The 21,360-nt window shown below is 40.8% G+C and overlaps 2 protein-coding genes across 11 annotated transcripts in view; both read right to left on the bottom strand.

Moving 5' to 3' along the window:
• LOC139531962 (phosphatidate phosphatase LPIN2-like) overlaps positions 1 to 7,335 on the bottom strand; it is a 59,709-nt gene extending 52,374 nt beyond the window's left edge. For 3 of the 4 annotated variants that reach the window (XR_011666461.1, XR_011666460.1, XM_071328993.1), the window contains exon 1: positions 7,206 to 7,335. Coding sequence is in view for 1 of the 4 variants with exons in the window: in XM_071328995.1 (XP_071185096.1) it covers positions 4,044 to 4,133 (90 nt within the window). In the remaining 3 variants the exon portion in view is untranslated. Of the gene's footprint in view, positions 1 to 4,043; positions 4,273 to 7,205 lie in introns of those variants that run through there. The other variant, XM_071328995.1, reaches the window with a different exon arrangement.
• Positions 7,336 to 7,426: 91 nt separating this feature from the next.
• The window catches only part of LOC139531960 (myomesin-1-like), a 36,803-nt gene continuing 22,869 nt past the window's right edge, over positions 7,427 to 21,360 (bottom strand). For all 7 annotated transcript variants that reach the window (XM_071328984.1, XM_071328987.1, XM_071328988.1 and 4 more), the window contains 15 exons: positions 21,074 to 21,210; positions 20,138 to 20,282; positions 19,645 to 19,704; positions 19,437 to 19,504; positions 19,129 to 19,242; positions 17,590 to 17,677; positions 17,465 to 17,503; positions 16,805 to 16,910; positions 16,328 to 16,491; positions 16,154 to 16,190; positions 13,823 to 13,845; positions 13,595 to 13,650; positions 13,068 to 13,283; positions 10,179 to 10,329; positions 7,427 to 9,665 (listed from right to left, as the gene is read on the bottom strand). In XM_071328984.1, coding sequence (XP_071185085.1) covers positions 9,412 to 9,665; positions 10,179 to 10,329; positions 13,068 to 13,283; positions 13,595 to 13,650; positions 13,823 to 13,845; positions 16,154 to 16,190; positions 16,328 to 16,491; positions 16,805 to 16,910; positions 17,465 to 17,503; positions 17,590 to 17,677; positions 19,129 to 19,242; positions 19,437 to 19,504; positions 19,645 to 19,704; positions 20,138 to 20,282; positions 21,074 to 21,210 — 1,658 coding nt within the window. In that variant the 3' untranslated portion in view covers positions 7,427 to 9,411. The remainder of the gene's footprint in view (positions 9,666 to 10,178; positions 10,330 to 13,067; positions 13,284 to 13,594; positions 13,651 to 13,822; positions 13,846 to 16,153; positions 16,191 to 16,327; positions 16,492 to 16,804; positions 16,911 to 17,464; positions 17,504 to 17,589; positions 17,678 to 19,128; positions 19,243 to 19,436; positions 19,505 to 19,644; positions 19,705 to 20,137; positions 20,283 to 21,073; positions 21,211 to 21,360) is intronic.

The following is a 21,360-nucleotide window of genomic DNA, read 5'->3' as shown; positions in this document are numbered from 1 at the left end:
GTCGATGTGTTCCTGGTTCGAGCCCAGGTAGGGGCGAGGAGAGGGACGGAAGCTATACTGTTACACTGGCAATACTATAGCGCCTATAAGAACATCCAATAGTCAAAGGTAAATGAAATACAAATCGTATAGAGAGAAATTGTCCTATAATTCCTATAATAACTACAACCTAAAACTTCTTACCTGGGAATATTGAAGACTCCTGTTAAAAGGAACCACCAGCTTTCATATGTTCTCATGTTCTGAGCAAGGAACTTAAACGTTAGCTTTTTTACATGGCACATATTGCACTTTTATTGCACTTACACCTCCCGCGCAGCGGTCTAAGGCGCTAGAGGCATCACTACAGCTCCAGGTTTGATCCCGGGCTGTGTCACAGCCGGCAGCGACGGCGCACAATTGGCCTTGCGTCGTCCGGGTTAGGGGAGGGTTTGGCCGGCTGGGATACCCTTGTCCTATCACGCTCTAGCGAGTCCTTGTGGCGGCCGGGCGCATGCATGCTGTCTTCGGGTTAAGCTAGCTGGGCGAAATTTGACGAACTGACTTGTTGGAAAGGTGGCATCCTATGACGGTGCCACGTTGAAAGTCACTGAGCTCTTCAGTATGGGCTTTTCTACTGCTAATGTTTGACTATGGAGATTGCATGGCGGTGTGCTCGATTTTATACACCTGTCAGCACTAACTTGAAGGGGTGTCCACATCCTTTTGGCCATGTAGTGTATAAAAAAAAGATTGTGCCTATTTAATGCAACCCGTGTCGTTACTAGATCACAAAGCAGCATTAACTGAACTAAACTTTTAGAAATGACAAGTTAACTTTCTCATCCATAGCCTAAAAATGCATCTCAAGTGCAAATACACTGTTTAGCTTATATCTGCAGGCTGGGGGACATTTAGGATGTATTCTACTGCAGATCGCTAAAATAATGATTATGATGACACCTCAATTCAAATATTATGGCAACACTATACCAAAGACAGACATGTTGAAATATCTTCACGCCTAGAATAAAAACCTCCAGTCTTTTGTCATAACTGTCAATTTATTGCGGGAAAAAAAAATGTTTGGAAAAAACGAATCCCGTCCGAATCCTACTCTGGAATAACGGGCATTCTGGGGTGATAATTACATAGCCAACATTCTCTAGTAATACTAGTCCAGTGCGAATTAGAGCATGGCTTCATCTTCATCATTAGGTGAGTCAGTGTGCCACTGGAAATTGTATTTAGTAGCCTACTGTAGCTTATGATATACACTGAGTGTACAAAACATTAAGGATGTGCTCTTTCCATGACATATACTGACCAGGTGAATCTCGGTGAACGCTATGATCCCTTATTGATATCACATTTTTAAGCCTTGAGACAATTGAGACATGGATTGCATATGTGTGCCATTCAGATGGTGAATGGCAAGACAAAAGATTTAAGTGCCTTTGAACAGGGTATGGTAGTAGGTGCCAGGCGTACCGGTTTGTTTCAAGAACTGCAATACTGCTGGGGTTTTCACTCTCAACAGTTTCCCCGTGTGTATCAAGAATGGTCTACCACCCAAAGGACATCCAGCCAACTTGACACAACTGTGGGAGGCATTGGAGTCAACATGGGCCAGCATCCTTGTGGAACGCTTTCGACACCTTGTAGAGTCCATGCCCCGACGAATTGAGGCTGTTCTGAATGCAAAAGGGAAGGTGCAACTCAATATTAGGAAGGTGTCCTTAATGTTTTTTTACACTCAGTGTATATACTGTATACATATTGCCTCCTAATATTGTACGATCAGTGTGTCGCTTCATTGGCCTGGGCTATTGTTTGTTTGAATTCAAGACCAGATTGATTTCAGTTTGTCAGTGTCAGAGTAGCCACTAATTTCGGTCATTTCTGTGGTATTAAAAAAGATTCAGCTAATGTCTTCTGTCATGTAAATGACACAGAATTGCATGAAATGCAAAAATAATGTTATTAAAAAAACAAAGCTCTGGGGCCTATGATTTCTTAATGTCTTTGCTCCGCAAAAGAAGCAGAGATGAAAACTTTACTGATGTCAACTAGATTGAAGCATTAATTTTACCAATTGATGATATTATTTTGGTGAGCAAGGGGTTTTCTAGTCTTCTAGGCCAACATAGAGTATAATAACAGAAGAGAAGCTGCATGTATCTACTTTTAGTCAAGTTGACTAACAAATAGCCTACCAAAAAATCCTGCACCCCCTGCCCCAAAAATATTTCTGCTGTCTCTGACTGTAGCATACAGTACATCTATTTTCTATATTAGCTGGTTAGCCAGGAGCCTCAGATTTTCACTTTATCATGTAGTCGGACAGTTGTGGATAGGTTATTAGCAATTGCGGGTTGGTACGGATGAACAAACAGCTGATCCGTTCACCACTAACACACACACAGTTGAGGTCATTGCCAAGGTATGTCTCCAAAATTAAATCTTTGTATGTGCAGTGTTTCGCCTAGGATTTTTTTTTGCAGTGACTGCAAGGGAAGAGTGAGGGGTGCATTGCTACTAGCGTAAGCGCAATGACACGCTAGCTGTTCCCATAGACTTCCAGTCATTGAGCCAACGACTAACCATTTAAAAGCATGTCTCGGCAGAAATAAATATTTTTTGTAGGGGTGGCAACAATTTAGCGGTGGGCTACCGCTGCTAAATGAAAAGAGTGGATACACTGGTGTGGTACAGAAAAGAAAAGAAAAAATCTTTACACCAAATGAAGGACACAGAAAGCAGCAGAAATGCCTTCATAACTTCACAATAACAGGGTCGTTCACGAAAAGAGTGCCTTTTGATATTTGAAGTATAAATCGTGCCCGAATATTGCGTTTTCAAACCACTGTTATATCTATTTAATATAGACAGCCTGGAGAATTCAATACATTTTCTAATAAAAGCTTGCTAAAGTGCCAAAATTCAGCATTTTGAATCCATTAACCCTGTGTCACTTCTAGGAAGATATTAACCCACTTAGTCCCAAAATGTTTTACCATAATTTTAAAGCACCAGTTATTTTGATGCTTTGACAAAGCAATTTCTATTAGAATATTATTAGAATTATTATTTATTTATTTCATGTGATTAGTGACTCATTTACATCTGTCCATAATTTTAAGGTCAACCCTATCATTTTAATATGGTGAAACTATTCCTTTGAAAATATATATTTTTTTAAAAAACATTGAACATCTAACAGTCAAATCAAAGAGTAAAAGGAATAGTTCGACAAATTTTTTGCCATTTTCTAGTGATTTGTGTTGGAAAACTGAGCCGGTTGAGCATAACACGTCAACCCTGTTCCCCATAGATAGACAGGCTAGAAATGTTGAAACAATTTCATTTTTTTGTGAAGCTTGCATTCAATTGTCACTCCCTGTTGCACACAACAAGCTTCCATTCCCCCTGTCACAAGGGGATCTGTGGCTGATTTAAGAAGAAATCGTCAACCCTGTTACAGTCACTCCTGTTACGGTCACCCCTGTTGCGGTTACCCCTGATACCTTTTTGGGCACTTAATAGGAACTTACTATAGTCATTTTTATTTAACCTCTTGAGATGGGAAAAAATACTTTTTGTTGAACATGTGCTCTTTATGACAGAATGTTAAAATTAGGTAAAATCAAAAGTTTTTTGGGACCAAGTTACACTTCTCAAAAGGCACCGAATTGGTGGAACGACCAAACAATATTTAAGCACCTTACATGGACAACTTCTTATGAACTTTTCGACCTGCATACCAGTGCCCTGGACTTTGAACCCAAAGTAAATCTCCAACAGAAGCACATTTCCACATCACTTGTGGAAAGAAACAGTTACTACCAATAGGTTACAGCATTATGTGACTCTGAAAAAAGTACAAATTAAATATATGAGAAACCTGATGTTGCTCACAATTTTTTATAAAAATATAATCCATCCATCTGATAAACTACAAAAACAAACATTTCTGATAAAGTACTGTATAAGTAAACTCATTCAAAAAATATGCACCACAACATACTCTCTAGTTGCAGACTAATGAGGGAATCCTAACTCACCAGAGTCCAGGAGGACTTTGTGTCCTGGAGATGTGAGTCCTGGTTCTCCACTGAGTCTCTTGGACCAGGGCACCATACTGAGAGGTCCATTGCTCTCTCCCCGGGGCCCAAGGCCTGTTCACCTCAGAGGGGATAGCACTGTACTCTGAGCCCAGGCGGTCTCTACTCACTCTGCCCCTCTCCTCCTGACTCTGCCACCCTCCACCCAGCCTGTGCCATGCACCGGTCCAGAGCCCCTGTGGCCTTTGCTCCCCTCTAAGCCAACACAAACCCTATGAAGGAAATTTACCCCAGACCTGAGCCTTAAAATGCTTACATACCCATTTGAGGGCTTTGACCCATCATGGTGAGCTCAAAGCAGGCACTAGAAAGCAAAATGTCAAAATGTGCGAAGACTCATAAACAACCTTTAGGAGACCTAAATTGTATGAAACAAGAGTCTATGAAGAAATTCATCAGACTTGTGTGTAAGGTCATACTAAATTAAATTACACCCTTTAGCAACATGGCAAAACAGTACAATTCAGAAAAACGAGCAAAGGACGCTAGGTCTAAATGTCATTGGATGTTATTTTCTACATAACTTGTGGTTAAGATCAAATAAATGATTCTCTGTTTTCAGTTAAATCAGATTGGTAATTAATGTAAAATATACCCCATGATGTGTAGTTTGCCCTGCCATGGCCTGTTTGAATCAAAGCTGCAGTGGCAAACTCTTTTCATGGACAAAGCAGAAATTTCCAAAGAAGTTCAGATGACATGTCAGCCATGTTAGAACTCTGGAGGATTCCGCTGGCTACACGTCCATTCGGTCTAGGTCAGAGACCTGCATGTAACCTACTACACTCACATTGCCTAATTTAGACAGAAAAATGGCTGATTTAGCACACAACTATTAAACTGACTGTACATATTTAGGCCAACATGGAAACATATAGCCTATTGGGTTTGTGATCTAATAATGCAGTAAGAAGTATGAGCCAGTTACAGTATGTAGAATTTCAGTAAAGCACACATCAAATCAAGTTTGCTGAGGAAACTGACTAACTTTTTCATGCACCCACAAAAGGAAACCACTACATTGCCTTGCCGAGCTCAGTTAATGTGAACTTTAGAATGGCACATACAGACACCAGATATGGTTTTGCTTTCATTTTGAATGTGTCACTTGCATGTGGAGGTATTTTTGTTATTGGACCCATGGGACTCTATCCTTATTTGTGGATCAGAACTTGCTTACTGCACTGCTTAGGGGTCTGTTGCTGTCAACAACAATAAGCTCCTTCTACTGTACTCTATTGGGCATTTATGGTGTTTTATACCTAATAGTGTAATTAACTCATTAATAATACTGTTATCTTAAATCCAGACACATACAGCATATACTATTCAGTTACAGCTAGACACTGAGGGTAAAGACAAGTTTGCTCTGCCTTATCAACAGGCGTCGCTGTAGAAGACCTGTTATCATCCTTGACTCATTGGCCACTAAGATGGTTAGAGAGCACCTTGGCTAGCGGTAATCTTATTTACAAGATTAAAGTGCATATCTGGCTTTTCTTGACATTTATGTACTGCTCCACATCAAAGTGCCTAGCAATGTGCTTTGCAAAGATTGGGTGTTCAGTTCAGGAGCCAATCCTATGGCAAAACATGCCATGAGCTGGGATTAAGTCGTTTTAAAGTCAACATGTGCACAACATCAAATAGTGGGTCACCAGTGGTGTAAAGTACTTAAGTAAAAATACTTTCAAGTACTACTTAAGTAGTTTCGGGGGGTATCTGTACTTTACTATTTATATTTTTGACAACTTTTGCTTTCACTTCACTACATTCCTAAAGAAAATAATGTACTTTTTACTCCACACATTTTCTCTGACACCCAAAAGTACTCGTACATTTTGACAGGAAAATGGTCCAATTCACACACTTATCAAGAGAACATCCCTGGTCATCCCTACTGCTTCTGATCTGGCGGACTCACTAGACACAAATGCATTAAGGCAGCACCCCGCACCTCTCTGATTCAGAGGTGTTGGGTTAAATGCGGAAGACACATTTCAGTTGAAGGCATTCAGTTGTACAACTGACTAGGTATCCCCCTTCCCTTCCCTTCCCTTTGTTTGTAAATTATGTCTGTGCCCCTGTCTATCCGTCAATACAAATAAAAAAATTACATTGTGCTGTATGATTTGCTTAATATAAGGAATTTGAAATGGTTTATACCTTTACTTTTAATACTTAAGTACATTACACTTTTACTAAAGTAGTATTTTACTGGGTGACTTTCACTTTTACTTGTGTCATTTGCTGTTAAGGTATCTTTACTTTTACTCAAGTATGACAATTTAGTACTTTGTCCACCACTGTGGGTCACCAACAAAAAAGTAAACAATAGACTATAGAGCAAATGCACCCCATGACATGACATTTGGCTGCAAGTAGCCTAGATGTTAGAGCGCGAATTCTTCAATTCAAGGGTTAAGTTACATTTCAATGGGTTTGTCTTCAATGCCAAATTGTCATTCAAGACAAACATTTCTTAAGTAAAAGCAAGCAACGTTGTATGTCTACTAAGCTTTGTGAGTAAGCTTGTGTGATATTGTACCTGTGGCTATAAACATTTACTGAAAGTATGCTATAATCCATTGCCCCCCTAGCCACTCTTTGCATCCATAACGTCAGACAAACTAGAGGCAATCCTAACCTAAAGAACGGTATATGTATAAATATATGTATGTATGTATGTATGTATGTATGTATGTATGTATGTATGTATGTATGTATGTATGTATGTATGTATGTATGTATGTATGTATGTATGTATGTATGTATGTATGTATATATAATCACCCTACAATTTAGAGCTTGATGAGCGACAACTAAGCTGCTCATCAGAAGTCTTTAAAAAAAACGTTATTTATACTAGCTAGACCTAGCTTCTTACAGTAACAGTTTGTTGTATGCCTGCTGCGTTAGGTAAGGCTAAACCCGATAACGTTACTGTGTCGCCTAAGCTAACGTTACATATAGCTAGCCCAGTCAAACGTGAGATTCGCACTGAAGGCTCAATGAAAAACCTACTGTTTAAACCTACTGTTCGCAGAGAACTGCAGCTTATCAACTTTACCGGCGAGAGTAGCCTAGTACTTGAATACATACCGTTTGCAGACAGTCATTTGGCAGCCGGTGTCAGTTATTTCTCACTGTGGCAGTTCACCTCAACTCGAGCCTCGACGTAGTTGGCTCATCTCGCGGCGGCGCTGTGATCTAACCATATGACCACGCAAACAGTGCTTTCACGTGATACAATGTAACAGTTTCCATCTACTGGCATTTTATCCGTACAATGTATCAATTTGAGAAATTACACACAGACGCGCTTTTACAATCTAACCTTGTATTCTTTTTCATTATTATCACACCATATTGTCCAGGCCTACAGGCTACCAAACATAACATGACTCATTATTTTCAATGCAGAGAAATGCGCAATTCAAACAATTATACCAGTGAAGAGAAGTGGCCCATGCAATCTCCTCGATAATCGTGTATGAATTACAAGCGTTCATTCATCAAGTGATATTAATTTAAATAAAAATAAACAAAAATAAAATGAGGAACATTTTATTTGGTGGTCTAATTCTCTGTTCCATTTGGATGTTGCTTCCAAGCTAATTGGGTGAACTGAGTGACATGTTCTAATATTTGACCTTGCTGTGATTTTACTCTGCTCTGGTTAACTTCAGGTATTCACGTTTCGTTTGTCCTTCACTTCCTCTCTTGCGTATAGACCCATATCATTCTTTTGGTGACGTTGATTTATATAAGGGCTGTGCATGAGAAACTAATGTTTGTTCAAAAGTCGGTCAGTTGTGTCTCCCTCAATACACATACTCCTGTTTTACATATGTCATTCCCAATCTCAGGTGTCTTAAAGTGGCCTATTACTGCATTATAATCAATCTTGAAGGCAAAAAAATGCAAGCAATAACACCACCAAAGGTTAAAGATTTGAAGACTATGCAAATTATGCCTTTTTTGTGGGCCTTCCTTTGAGCTACAAGTTTATAGCGCAGCCTATATGTTTGAATTACAAATTGTTTAAAAAAATTACATCCCTCACTCTGTATTTTAATCTTCCCTGCTCTTAAAGGACAAATGCAGCCGTTTTTATATCAATATCAAATAATTTCTGGGTAACAATTAAGTACTTAACTGTAAAATATTTCCATTTAGCAAAGAAACTATACTGAACAAAAATATAAACTCAACATTAAACAATTTCAAAAATTGTACTGATTTACAGTTCATATTCAATTGAAATGAATTAATTAGGCCCTAATCTATGGATTTCACATGACTGGGCAGGGGTGCAGCAATGGGTGGGCCTGGGAGGGCATAGGCCCACCCACTGGGGAGCCAGGCCTAGCCAACGAGAACAGGTTTTTCCCCACAAAAGGGCTTTATTACAGACAGAAATAATCCTCAGTTTCATCAGCTGTCCAAATTCTCTAAAACGACATTGGAGGTTTCTTATGGTAGACAAATTAACATTCAATTCTCTGGCAACAGCTCTGGTGGAGATTCTTGCAGTCAGCATGTCAATTGATTGCTCCCTCAAAACTTGACAGATCTGAGGCATTTTAGAGTGGCCTTTTATTGTCCCCAGCACAAGGTGCACCTGTGTAATGATCATGCTGTTTAATCAGCTTCTTGATATGCCACACCTGTCAGTTGGATGGATTATTGTGGCCAAGGAGAAATGCTCACTAACAGGGATGTAAACACATTTGTGCACAACATTTGATAGAAATATGATTTGTGTGCATATGTACAATTACTGGGAGCTTTTTTTCAGCTCATGAAACATGGGACCAACACTTTACATGTTGCATTTATATTTTTGTTCAGTATATTTCTCAAGCAAGAATTTCGCTAGGACTGCCTGGGGGTGGTCTGAGGGGGGAGGGGAAAACTGAAAACTAGCTGTTATTGGCAGGGAGGTTTGGAATTCTCTTTGTTACTGCTCTATTAAATTTACCGCATGTGGATGTCACAATGGAAAGCCGAAATGCCTGCTCATTCAAAGCTGCTGATTAGAAAGTCCTGTGTAGATTGTGTTTTCTAACAGAAACTATCAGGAAATTACACAGATCAAATTTTTGGAGTGTTAGTTTCATTAGTGGACATTTTGACAGCACTGGGCCTTTAAAGAAAGGATGAGTGAATTACAATTTTGGGAGAAAAACAATTATTCCAGTGTTGTTTCAGTGATGCTGAAAGACACACATCAGTCATGCAAGACGTGTAAACCACATCAAACTCCAAAATAACTATTTCACTTATGTAACCAGCTTTCTGATCATCACTCGTCTTGATCGTTTTTTCCCTTGTTAATCTGTGGCTTCTCAGATGTGGGGACATCATCTGGCTTCGCCTCATCTGCTGTAGTTGTGGGCTGCTGCAGGGTCTCCTGCTTGCCGACCCTGCTTGCAACAGCAGGGGCAGCCTTTTTCTTGTCTGTGGTTTTTGGCAAAGCATCAGTTTTGTCCTCCATCTTCTTTTCTTCTTTCTTCTTCCCCTCCTTTTCCTCTGGTGGCTTCTGGAGGATTACGGAATCTAAGGAAACACACACAGGTGAAGAAATTCACGAAGCTTCTTCTAGAAAAAGGACATTACTTATGTTTAACCACTGACTCAATCACAAGACTGCCCTTCCCATCACCAAAAAGTCCATCCAAAACAACTTCACTAATTTGGTGGTGAAGAAATCAACCTAACTAGATTTTTCCCCCTAACCTCAAACATGACTTGTTGTGATAGTGCTTACACTTTTGACTCAAAAAGGATAAACATGATGATGATGCTATCCGCTCCTTCTGAAGGTGATAAACTGACACATTGAAGTGAGATAAGTCCTAGTCTCTTGTGACAGACTTATGCTAGATCTGGGTTCTGAGATTAGATAATTACTCTGTACACCGTTTTAACTTGGTTGTAAGTTTATATTTTTTTCATTGAGAAGTGTGGCCTAATTAATGGTGTAGCCTAATATTTGTATTTGTTCATATTAAAAGCTTTTTGTGTTAAGTATTTTCTTGCACACATTATTGTGGACAGCTGTCCCCTCACCCTTTCTCTTCTGCATTTTCTTCCCAGTGACTGACTTCCTCCTCTCTGTTGGGGTGGTAGGTCTGCTTTTAGACCCAATGATCACGTTCCCATCAGCATCAGTCAAATAGGAGGTCACTCCCAAGTCCCCTTTGCCTTCTGTTACAGCCAACTGACAAATGGAAAAGGTTTTAGGGTTTACACGCACGCACACGCACACACAGACGCACACACACATACTTTGCACACAGAATTTCCCTAGCTACTTTTAAAACTAGTCTTGTGAATAAAAAGTTTAATTTCATCAAGCCATCTTAAAAAAATGGTCTACTTCAAAGACATTGTTCAAAGACATTGTTGGCATTTGAGATTACTTACCAGACTGCAAAGCTTTCCTAATGTGATTTATAGGCCAACAAATTAAACGTCACTAAAACGTCTTCTGAGAAGAGGGCTGCAAAAAACATGTCAACAACAAATGTTGTTCCTGGATCACATGGTATTATTGCTGGTGTAATAAGCTATTGATCATGTTTACTTGTGCATGGACAATTTTTTTGTATTAATGCTTTGCGGTTTAGTGTGTCTGAAAACAGAGAGCAGCATGTTTTACCACATAGAATAGCCTACTGCAAAAAAATAATACAACACTTGAGATACTGTAGGTGATTGGAACCTGGGCCTGTTTTCATAAAGCATCTCAGATCAGTTTAGCCTCTTAGACTATAATGAATATGAACGATTGGGAACTGATTCTAAATCAGCACTCATACTCTCTATGAATATAGGCCCTGATATTCTTGTTTCAGACCACTGGCTAACCCAATTCCTGGTCTCTCCACATGTTTGAGTTATGTGACAGGCTACTCTCATTATATTCTGGTGACTTAACCCATTGTTTGTTTTAATGTCAGTTTGATCACATTGCCTGGGTCTAATGTCCATCTTTTCCAGTCAGTGAATCTAAAAATGGTGTCCCAGACTGGCACACACGCTAAATATATGACTAAGACTTTTCCCATTCAGCACCAATAACAAGCTCACGTGTGTGTGAGTTGCTGATAAGATGTTCCTTTCCTTTATCATGAGGGCTTGGTGCACTGTTACGTCACATATGTAGCCGTATGTAGCCGTAGATTATTCCTGCATCCCAAATGGGACCCTGTTCCCTATTTACTGCACTACTTTTGTCCAGGGCCCATAGATCTCTGGTTAAAAGTAGTGAACTATATAGGGAACAGGCTGCTATTTGGGACGCAGCTAATTTAATGTCCTACTAGTGGTGAATCCTTGATGAGAAAACATCTAATGAACAAAAACATGGTGGGTGTCTGAGGGTGATTTGTGCTTACAAACACACAGTACAGAGAAATGTGATGGGAGGAAGGATGCTCAGTGGAAGTGTGTGTGGACAGAGTGCAGTTGGTTAAGTGTATTGAGAGACAACGCATATGGTACAAAGCAGCAGGGTTGTCAAGCTCAAATCCCCAAGGGCCACAGACCCAGGTCTAAATCAGCAACTTATTAAAAGGTAACACAAAAATCAGCAGGTGTGCGCGTCGTCAAGGAGTTGAGTTTGACTCCCCTGCGTAAGGGGAGAGGTGCTTGTGTATGTTCAGACTGAGGGATTGCATTGCTCCTTGGTGATAGATGCCTTCATGGTCTTCGGAGACAAGATGACCATCAGACAATATCAGACAAGTGACCAGGAGAGAATGGTGAACAGGAGACTGAAGCAGGAAGTGAAGAGTGGAGGAAGAGAATGGAGAGTGAAGAGTGGGGTGCCGTACAGAGGGAACAAAACACAGTGAGACAGAGGAGGAGGTGGTGAGGGAATACATGCTCCATTTTATTAGTCCTTCTCATGAGACATGGGAAAGAGGAAGTGATGTCATAATCATTACTGAGAGACAGAGGAAGTGATGTCATAATCACTACATAGTGGCAGAGGAAGTGATGTCATAATCATTGCTGAGTGACAGAGGAAGTGATGTCCTAATCATTACTGAGTGACAGATGAAGGGATGTCATAATCACTGCGTAGTGACAAAGTAAGTGACGTCATAATCACTACTAAGTGACAGGGGAAGTGATGTCATAAATCAGAGAAAGGGATGCCATAATCACGACAGCGGCAGAAGGAGTGATGTAATAACACTACTGAGTGACATATGTGGTGACATCATATTCAGTAAACAGTGATTGTGAATGAAAATGAAAAAACACAGGATCTGTTCAAATTCCACATTACAGAAGAAAAAAAATCCTTTCTCCGTGCTTATAGAGCATCTATTCACTTCCTTACTTTTTAAAACTCTTACATGGCACATACAGTAATAACCTTTGAGTAAGCTAACAAGGTTTTCAGCATCACAGTCCTTTTTAGACAATACTAGATGGCTAACCTTTAAGTTTTAAGTCTGTTGCAGTAAATTCATTTGAATTAACACAAACATTTGTCTTTACATGCCTTTTTAGTGTGTCAATACTTAGTAAAATATAGCAGAATATTGTAATACATGGGGGAATTTTATAAATGTATAACTATACTCATCGTAGTGTCAAAATAAAGGATGATTGGACCTAAAGTATTGTGTTTATGTTTTTTGTAATTCTATAAGATAAAATGCTGAAACAGTTCTTCTCAGATTTTTCTCTGAACCTTTGGGCATTTCATGCTCAGAGTAAAACGATACACCTTTTCAAACTAGAGTTAAATACTGTATAGACTACCATAAAAACCATCTCAAACCAATGCTGAGGACTCTGTATCCCTTCCATCTTTTTTCTTTGTCTTTTTCTATGTATTTTTATACATAATATTTACGCAAAGATTGAGGTCTCCCTTATTTCTTGCCGGCCTTCTTTCTTTCTCCCTTATTTCTTGCTGTCGGGGCTGAAGACACTTACGGTGAAGTCGGCGCTCTCTGTGCCGTACTTGTTCTTCACCAGGATGCTGTACTTGCCCGAGTCTGTCGTGTTCACCGTGGTGATGGTGAAGCTGGCGTACTTGCCCGCCTCGAGCTTCATAACGTAGTGGCCATCAGACACAATCTCCCTCTCGTTCTTCAGCCAGACGACCTCAGGCAGGGGTTCGCCCGAAATGTTACAGGTCAGGTTCAGGGCCTGATGGAGAGAGACAAGATCACACATAATAAGGTGTGTCCGAAATGGCACCCTATACTGGCACCCTATTCCCTATATAGCATACTACTTTTGACCAGAGCCCTTCCTTATATAGTGTATGACTTTTGACCATAGCTCTGATTAAAAGTAGTGCACTAAATAGGGAATACTAGGGATACCATTTCAGATGCAGCAGTAGTAGTGCCATACATGATCAAGTCTGCAATACCTGAGTCCCATGCCAGTATGGGACCATGGACATACAGTACATATACAGACGGACAGATACAGATCCATCCAGACATGGTTACCTTTAACTCCTGTATGGTGACGACATCAGGCAGGCCTCCTGCCACGCGAGCACGATCTGGAACAAAGAGCACCAAATTAGACCACTGACCTCAGATCTGTTTGAAAATATCAGTACCCACTATAATACTGAGAGCAGCCCTCTCATCCCCATCTAATAACGTGTGTGTGTGTGTGTGTGTGTGTGTGTGTGTGTGTGTGTGTGTGTGTGTGTGTGTGTGTGTACTTACTTCTCTCTGCAATAGCGGCCGCTCTGAAAATGGAAGAGACAGAACAGAATGGAAGAACAAAGATAAGAGAAACACATCCAGAGAATGTATTTGGACTGGAGCCAGGAAGTGTGTCTACGTAAAGGCTTCATCTGTCTGCCCACTTCCCTATGCCCTTACTCAAAGCCTGTCAAAGCCCGTCAGAGACTGCTATATAAACATACATGCACAGAGAGAGTGGCTTGGCAGACAGAGAGGAACACCAAAAATAGCAATCACATGAAAGGAAGGATTGATGCAGAGTACCCAGCAAACCAAAACTGGTTCTGTGAATGTTCCCAGAACATTTCCTTTAGTTGTGGGAATGGTGTTAGAACATTACCGCCAAAAGTTCTCGTAACACAACATGTGTCCAGTTGTGCTGATGATTATACAATGTTTCTATTAGGGTGCACAGAACATTCTTCTGATGTTGCAAGAATGTTAACAGAACATATTTTTTATGTTCTTTAAAAGTTCGCAAAACATTTCATTAGGTTGTGGGAACATTGAAGAGATGTGTCCCCAAAACACAAAATTGGGGGGGGGGACATATGTGAGAATGTGCATAGATGTTGCAAGAATTCTCACATACATCTTTATGTATTCTTTAAAAGGTTTCTGAAATATCCTATTTAGGTTTTACCCAGCATTCCCTTTGGCACTTCAGCAAGACTTTATTCATATAAAAAATCTGATTTATTGAATTTTCCATGTGGTCTATATGACATTTCATGACATTTCTACCTTTAGATTTTATGGCATTGAGAAAGTCAAGATATCAGACAGGGGAGGTGATATAAATAATACTCTGAGCAAAAGAGAATGTTTTGGGATTTTCACCCACCAGACATTATTCCCCAAAGGTCTTAATGATGAAATGCCCATGCATGTTAAATTGTAAATGTGAACATGAATTAATGCATATCACTTCAGATTATATTTTAGTTTTTATTAAACCTTTATTTAACTAGGCAAGTCAGTTAAGAAAACATTCTTATTTACAATGACGGCCTAATTGGGCCAATTGTGCGCCGCCCTATGGGACTCCCAATCACAGCTGGTTGTGATACAGCCTGGATTAGATTAGGCTGGGGTTTTTTTCTTGCACTGTACCCAATGATTTATGAAAACGTACTTATCCTCACTGTGCTTTTACAGACTTGTTTAATGTGTTTTATGTACACACATTGTTATATTTGGTAACACTTGCTTATTTTACAACCCCATTCGATGCATTGAACAGACGTGGGTGGAGCAATGTCTACATAAGGGTGGAAATTGTAAACACTCACAAAAGCTCTGACGAAGGCCTTGAGGCCGATACTTAAAGCTTAATGAAGAGCAGTGATACTAGCAAGAGCAGTGTGCGGGTTTCTTATTTTTTCTCATGTGGTCTATATTAAAAAGGCACTTCATTTAATATAAAAGGCTTTTAAATTCAATACTAATGCACAATTTCTACTTAAAATATCAAAAGGCACTCTTTTTGTGGAATGGCCCTATTAACATTAGCAGAACATTCCAGTTTTCTCAGAACCACTTGTATTAAATCCAGACAAAATTACTGACGTTTGTGACGGGAACGTTATCGTAACAATCATGTTATAACATCACACTATAACTTTATGAAAGTCTTGTGGGAATGTTCCCTGAATGTTATTTGGGATGTTTAGGAATGTTTCTGTAATGTTTTTTCAGAACCTATTCAATTGAATCCAGACATAATTGCTGAAGTATGTTCAAGGAATGTTTTTGGAACCCATGTCATGTCACAGAACAGCCTTATGAGACCATTGTAGAGATATTCTCTGCTTGTTGTTATGGGTGTTCTAATGGACATATCCATCAACATTAGCAGATCGTTCCTGTAATGTTTGCTCAGAACCACTCCTATTGCTCCCTCATTTGGTTGCGGAAGTATGTTTTTAAGAACATTACTGGAACGTTGTGTTATTACATTGTGTTATCACACACACCTAATGAGAACAATATGTGGTAGTTTTTACACATGCTATGCACAACATTTTAGTGACTGTGAGGAGAACATTACAAGGATATTTCACTTCAAATATTTCCTGATAAAAAATATTTGGTGATCAAAAACATTCTTAGGATGTTTGTGGGACGTTTTCATCCCAATGTTAGCTCAAACCCTAACTAGAACTTCATGGGAATGTTAGCTAATGTCCTGGGAATGTTCCGGGTTTGCTGGGTACTTAATGGCATGCCACATCCACAACATGCAGAAGAACTGGCTAATACAATGGGGGAAAAGGGTGTATAAATATCTACTAATTTGAGCAAACTTACTTGAGCCTCTGGAATTCTGCATATGCGTCATCAAATGCTGCAAGAAAAGAGGAGGTGAGTATACCTATCAAAGCATTGGTGAAGGAACGGGAGCCGCTTAATTCCATGTAGATGTCAAAATGAGTGCACTATATAGGAAATAGGGTGCCATTTGGAACTCAACCGTAGTCTCACCCTGGCCAGACAGCTCTACAGTCCTCTTCAGACCGCCCTTTCCATCATGGAACTCGATGGCGTATTTGCCCTTGTCTTTCTCTGTGGGCTCTGTGATCTGTAGCCACAGCTGCTCTCCCACCACACCACTCTTAATGCGGTCTGTGAAGGCTATCGCTGAATCCCTATTAGAGAGAAAAACAGCTGACTGACACACACACATATAGGCTGCATCTCACAGGCAACACACAACTGACAGTTGAATGTACATGCAAACACACACGCACGCACGAACACACACGCGCACATTCAGGCACACACACACACACACACACACACACACACACACACACACACACACACACACACACACACACACACACACACACACACACACACACACACACACACACACACACACACACACACACACACACACACACACACACACACACACACACACACACACACACACACACACGTAAGGAGACTACACACTTGTGGTGCCAGGTGACCTGGAGCGCCTCGTTGTAGTAACTGACAAAGGAGTAAAGCCTGATGCCCTCGTCTGTGCTCTGGATCTTCAGTGCAGTGGAGGAGTTGGCTAGGGAACGTTACGGAGATGTTACACAGTCTTACATTACAGAGATGTTCCACAGTGCAACGTCACAGAGATGTTCCACAGTGCAACGTTACAGAGATGTTCCACAGTGCAACGTTACAGAGATGTTATACAGTGCAACGTTACAGAGATGTTCCACAGTGCAACGTCACAGAGATGTTACACAGTCTTACATTACAGAGATGTTCCACAGTGCAACGTCACAGAGATGTTCCACAGTGCAACGTCACAGAGATGTTATACAGTGCAACGTTACAGAGATGTTCCACAGTGCAACGTCACAGAGATGTTCCACAGTGCAACGTTACAGAGATGTTCCACAGTGCAATGTTACAGAGATGTTCCACAGTGCAACGTCACAGAGATGTTCCACAGTGCAACGTCACAGAGATGTTATACAGTACAACATTACAGAAATGTCACACAGTGCAACGTTACACAGAGCAACTTTACAGAGGAAGACTTTATGGATGTTTTGAACACAAGTTCAACTTTAGCTAATGGGTTTCCCACTGCAGTGAGACACATGTACTTACCAATATTACTGAACACTTCATTCATCAAGTCTCTGAAACCTGGAGGACAGAAATGTAAATATGATGAGGCCTTGTTGACGCTTTACTGCACACACAATGAGGTATGGCTTTGAGGGGTTAGTCACCTTGTTCTGTCAGATTCAACGTGGATGTGTCCTGCCCTCTGTCATCCTTCAGAACAATCTCATAGACACCGGCATCCTTCTTTGAGATCTATAAGAGAAGGCTAGGTTTGAGACACACATCCTTTTGTAAATGAAGAAAATTCAACTCTCAAGCGAAAAGGCAAGCTTTTCTCCCCTGCTATGGATGCTGCAGGACACACATTTATTTGACACAAAAGCAAAAAAGCATTCTCAAAACAGCAAAACCAAGAAGATGATCACTTAAGGTGACAAAAAGATCACGCTGATCCCAACTTTTAGTATTCTCCAGATAAGGTCCTCGAGGGAATTGTCTAGGTCTGTCGCTACAGCTGCAGGAGGAGCATCACGCTGTAATAGGACACATGTGACATGTTTACATACTGCACCGCTAAGGCACGATGCGTGTCGCACGTGCACACACTGTGCCACTTCTGATGACATGCACGTTGGACTACACACAGAGATGAGTGGTGTGTTTGGCTCAAGACTAGGTAGACAGATGTAGGGTGGAAAACAGGTGAATTACAAAAGGACATGATATACTGTAAAAGACATGAAACAGATTTGATAAAACACATTAAAAGGGGTAGACTCAGTGAAATGATGTTGCCGCGAGCAGCACCACAGATATTGAGATGGGCGAGACGCAAGGCCTCACTCTCACACAGTCACACACAATATCTGCGCATGTGCGCGGGTTCGCTTCACTCTGTTTACAGTGTGGTAGCCCAGGCACCAAAACAGCAGAGAAGTTGAGCCTTGCGCTTCACAGCTCTTAGTTGTTAAGGAAATTGACCCACTATGCAGTTTCCTTTCTGCATCTACGTCAGTCTACCTTTAATACAGAGAACAATGGTTGAGACATGGTGTGTTAGAGGAAAAATGTTGAATCGTGTCGAAATATGCTGTAATTTAGTAAGAATAATAAATGGGTGGGTTAGAATTTAAGAGGTTTTATACAAATTTAAGTAAGGATCGGTTAGATGCTGTAACTGGAAAAGACAGAGAAATTGTGATTAATATAATTAAGAAAGCGATATTAAGACAGTAACTTTTCACATGGTCGCAACCCCTTCAGACCGACTTATGCTCAACTTTCTCCACCATCTTGCAGCCAGAAGATAGCATCCATGTTGTGTGAGGAACTCATATATATATGATATATGAACATATAGACAGAGATGTGCAATGATGATACAGTCATACACAGTTGCAAACAAACAGCACATTGACTGTATAATGATGTGTAGAACATATTACAAAAACATTCAATACATACGGTATGTTCATACATGTGCAGCATATTGAAAATATTATATTATATTTTACAACCTATATGTAGTGTACTGTATAGAAGAGCCATTCATATAGCCTAGAGTAATGTGCAAAACAATATTCATAACCCTCTAAAGACAGGTATTGTGCAGTACGGTCTTATACTGCTGCATAAGAGGCTTGTGGTACTGTATATATTTCTAATGTATGATGTGCATGAAATAACTGCAGAATCCCTCTCACCTGAGCAATCTCCAGTTTGAGCACTCCCTCCGTGAAGGTGAGTTTCTCATCTCCCTTGACCTCACGCCCATCCTTGTACCACAATGCAACGGTCTCTTTCTTTATGTTCCCAACCTGCAGAGGGTGATAGCGACAGATGGATAGAAAGAGATAGACAGAGATATGATGTTCAGGTCCACTTCCCTACTGCACACCGGTGGGTAACAAGTCATCTGGAGAGGTGTGTGAGCTGACCTAAGAGGAATTTACCTAATACTGACATCCATTATCCAAGAGTTCCCTCTAACCCTGTTCCTCGGCATTCTCACCTTGCATTTCAGGATAACACAACATTCTGGGGTCACTTCATAACTCAGATACTCCACAAAGTGAGGACCTACGAAAAACAAGACAGTGGGATTATTTCAATGATCAATTATGTTGCTATGATTTCTGACAATGTTCTATAAATCTAATATCTCACCATATCACTACTCCACTCATGACATATTTTCTTCGTTTAAAAAGATCCCATACCTTGCTTTCTGTGCCATTCCTTGCGCATGAACGCAGACTCCTTCTGCAGCCCCTTGAACACTGGAAAAACACATCACTCCTGATTAGGTAACAAAACTTTTACGTACAATCACATTCATCTTTCATGTAATATAGTCACTATGATGTGTCTTGTACATTGACGTGGATATTATTTAAATCAGGTACATTTGTTATTAATGTGTGCACAATAGTTTATGGTTTATGGTAAGCTTTCACTGCCCTCTAGTGAAATATGTTAAGATCGAACTTCTGAGCCATAGTGTGGCTGTTTTTTCTTTACAACAGAGGAGAGATAGCCTGGTCCCAGATCTGTTTGTGCTCTTGCCTACTCCACTGCTGTCCTTGTCATACCATGACAAAGACTGACAAGGAGTTGGCATGATAGCGTAAACTGACTGGCACTCATGCGGGAGGAGAGAGGAACGGAAGATGATAGGAGGAAGGAGAGAATGAGAGGCTGGGTTTATCCTACCATCTCCAATCAGCACCAGGCTGGACTGGTTGGTTGCTTTGCCGTCCTGCAGCTGGAAGGTGAAGGTTCCCTCGTCCTCTGGGAGCAGAGACTCCATGATCATCTCAATCACACCTGTGTCCTTGTTGAAGTTCATCTTGTATTTCTGGGAAGCAGGTCATGGGAAAAGTCTTTTTAGTCTGGTCTCAGAAACTTCATCTCAACAACAGAAATTACAGTAGATGTTATACATATGTAGGGAGCATAGGGTCGCAAATTTCAGGTAACTTTCCACAAATTCCCAGGTTCTGCAGAAATGCCAGTTGGAGAATTCCTGGAATAAGCAGGAAATCCAGGAAACCTCCAACCATGATTTCTGGAAAAACTGGGAATTTAAAAAAATTGTATTAATTTTTTTCAACCCCTTTTTTCTCCCCAATTTCGTGGTATCCAATTGGTAGTAGTTACAGTCTTGTCTCATCGCTGCAACTCCCGTACGGACTCGGGAGAGGCGAAGGTCGAGAGCCATGCGTACTCCGAAACACAACCCAACCAAGCCGCACTGCTTCTTGACACAATGCCCATCCCACCCGGAAGCACCAATGTGTCGGAGGAAACACCGTACACCTGGCGACCGTGTCAGCGTGCACTGCGCCCGGTCCGCCACAGGAGTCGCTAGTGCGCGATGAGACAAGGATATCCATGCCGGCCAAACTCTCCTGGACGACGCTGGGCCAATTGTGCGCCGCCCCATGGGCCGCCCGGTCGTGGCCGGCTGCGACAGAGCCTGGACTAGAACCCAGAATCTCTAGTGCCTTAGACCACTGCGCCACTTAGGAGACCCCTAAACCTGGGAATTTTAACAACCATAAAGGAGTGCATTTTGTTTTCAGTCCCAAAGCGGCTCAACATTAAGAGAGAGTTCAGTTATTTTGTTTCCATTCAGTGCCTACTTACCTCTCCCTGGGAGAGATTGTTGTCGTTAAACACATATTCTATTTTGCCATTAGCGGAGATCTTCTCAGCCTGCAGCCAGAAGCGAATTCTGCCCTTCTCCTGCAGCTCCACAGCCAGCTCTGTCTTTAATGGAATAACTAGACAGATCAAATGAGAAGGAGAGAGACAGAGAGGAGAGAAGGTGAAAAAGTGAGAGCAGGAACAGTGAGGAAAGAGTCATGCACAGAACAAACAAATGAGAAAAGATAGGTCCGCATCCCAAATGGCACCCTATTCCCTACACAGTG

The sequence above is a fragment of the Salvelinus alpinus genome, chromosome 10 (genome assembly GCF_045679555.1).
Source record: "Salvelinus alpinus chromosome 10, SLU_Salpinus.1, whole genome shotgun sequence".
Taxonomy (NCBI): domain Eukaryota; kingdom Metazoa; phylum Chordata; class Actinopteri; order Salmoniformes; family Salmonidae; genus Salvelinus; species Salvelinus alpinus.
Note: the sequence above shows the minus strand (reverse complement) of the source record. Positions and strands in the feature narration are given on the sequence as shown.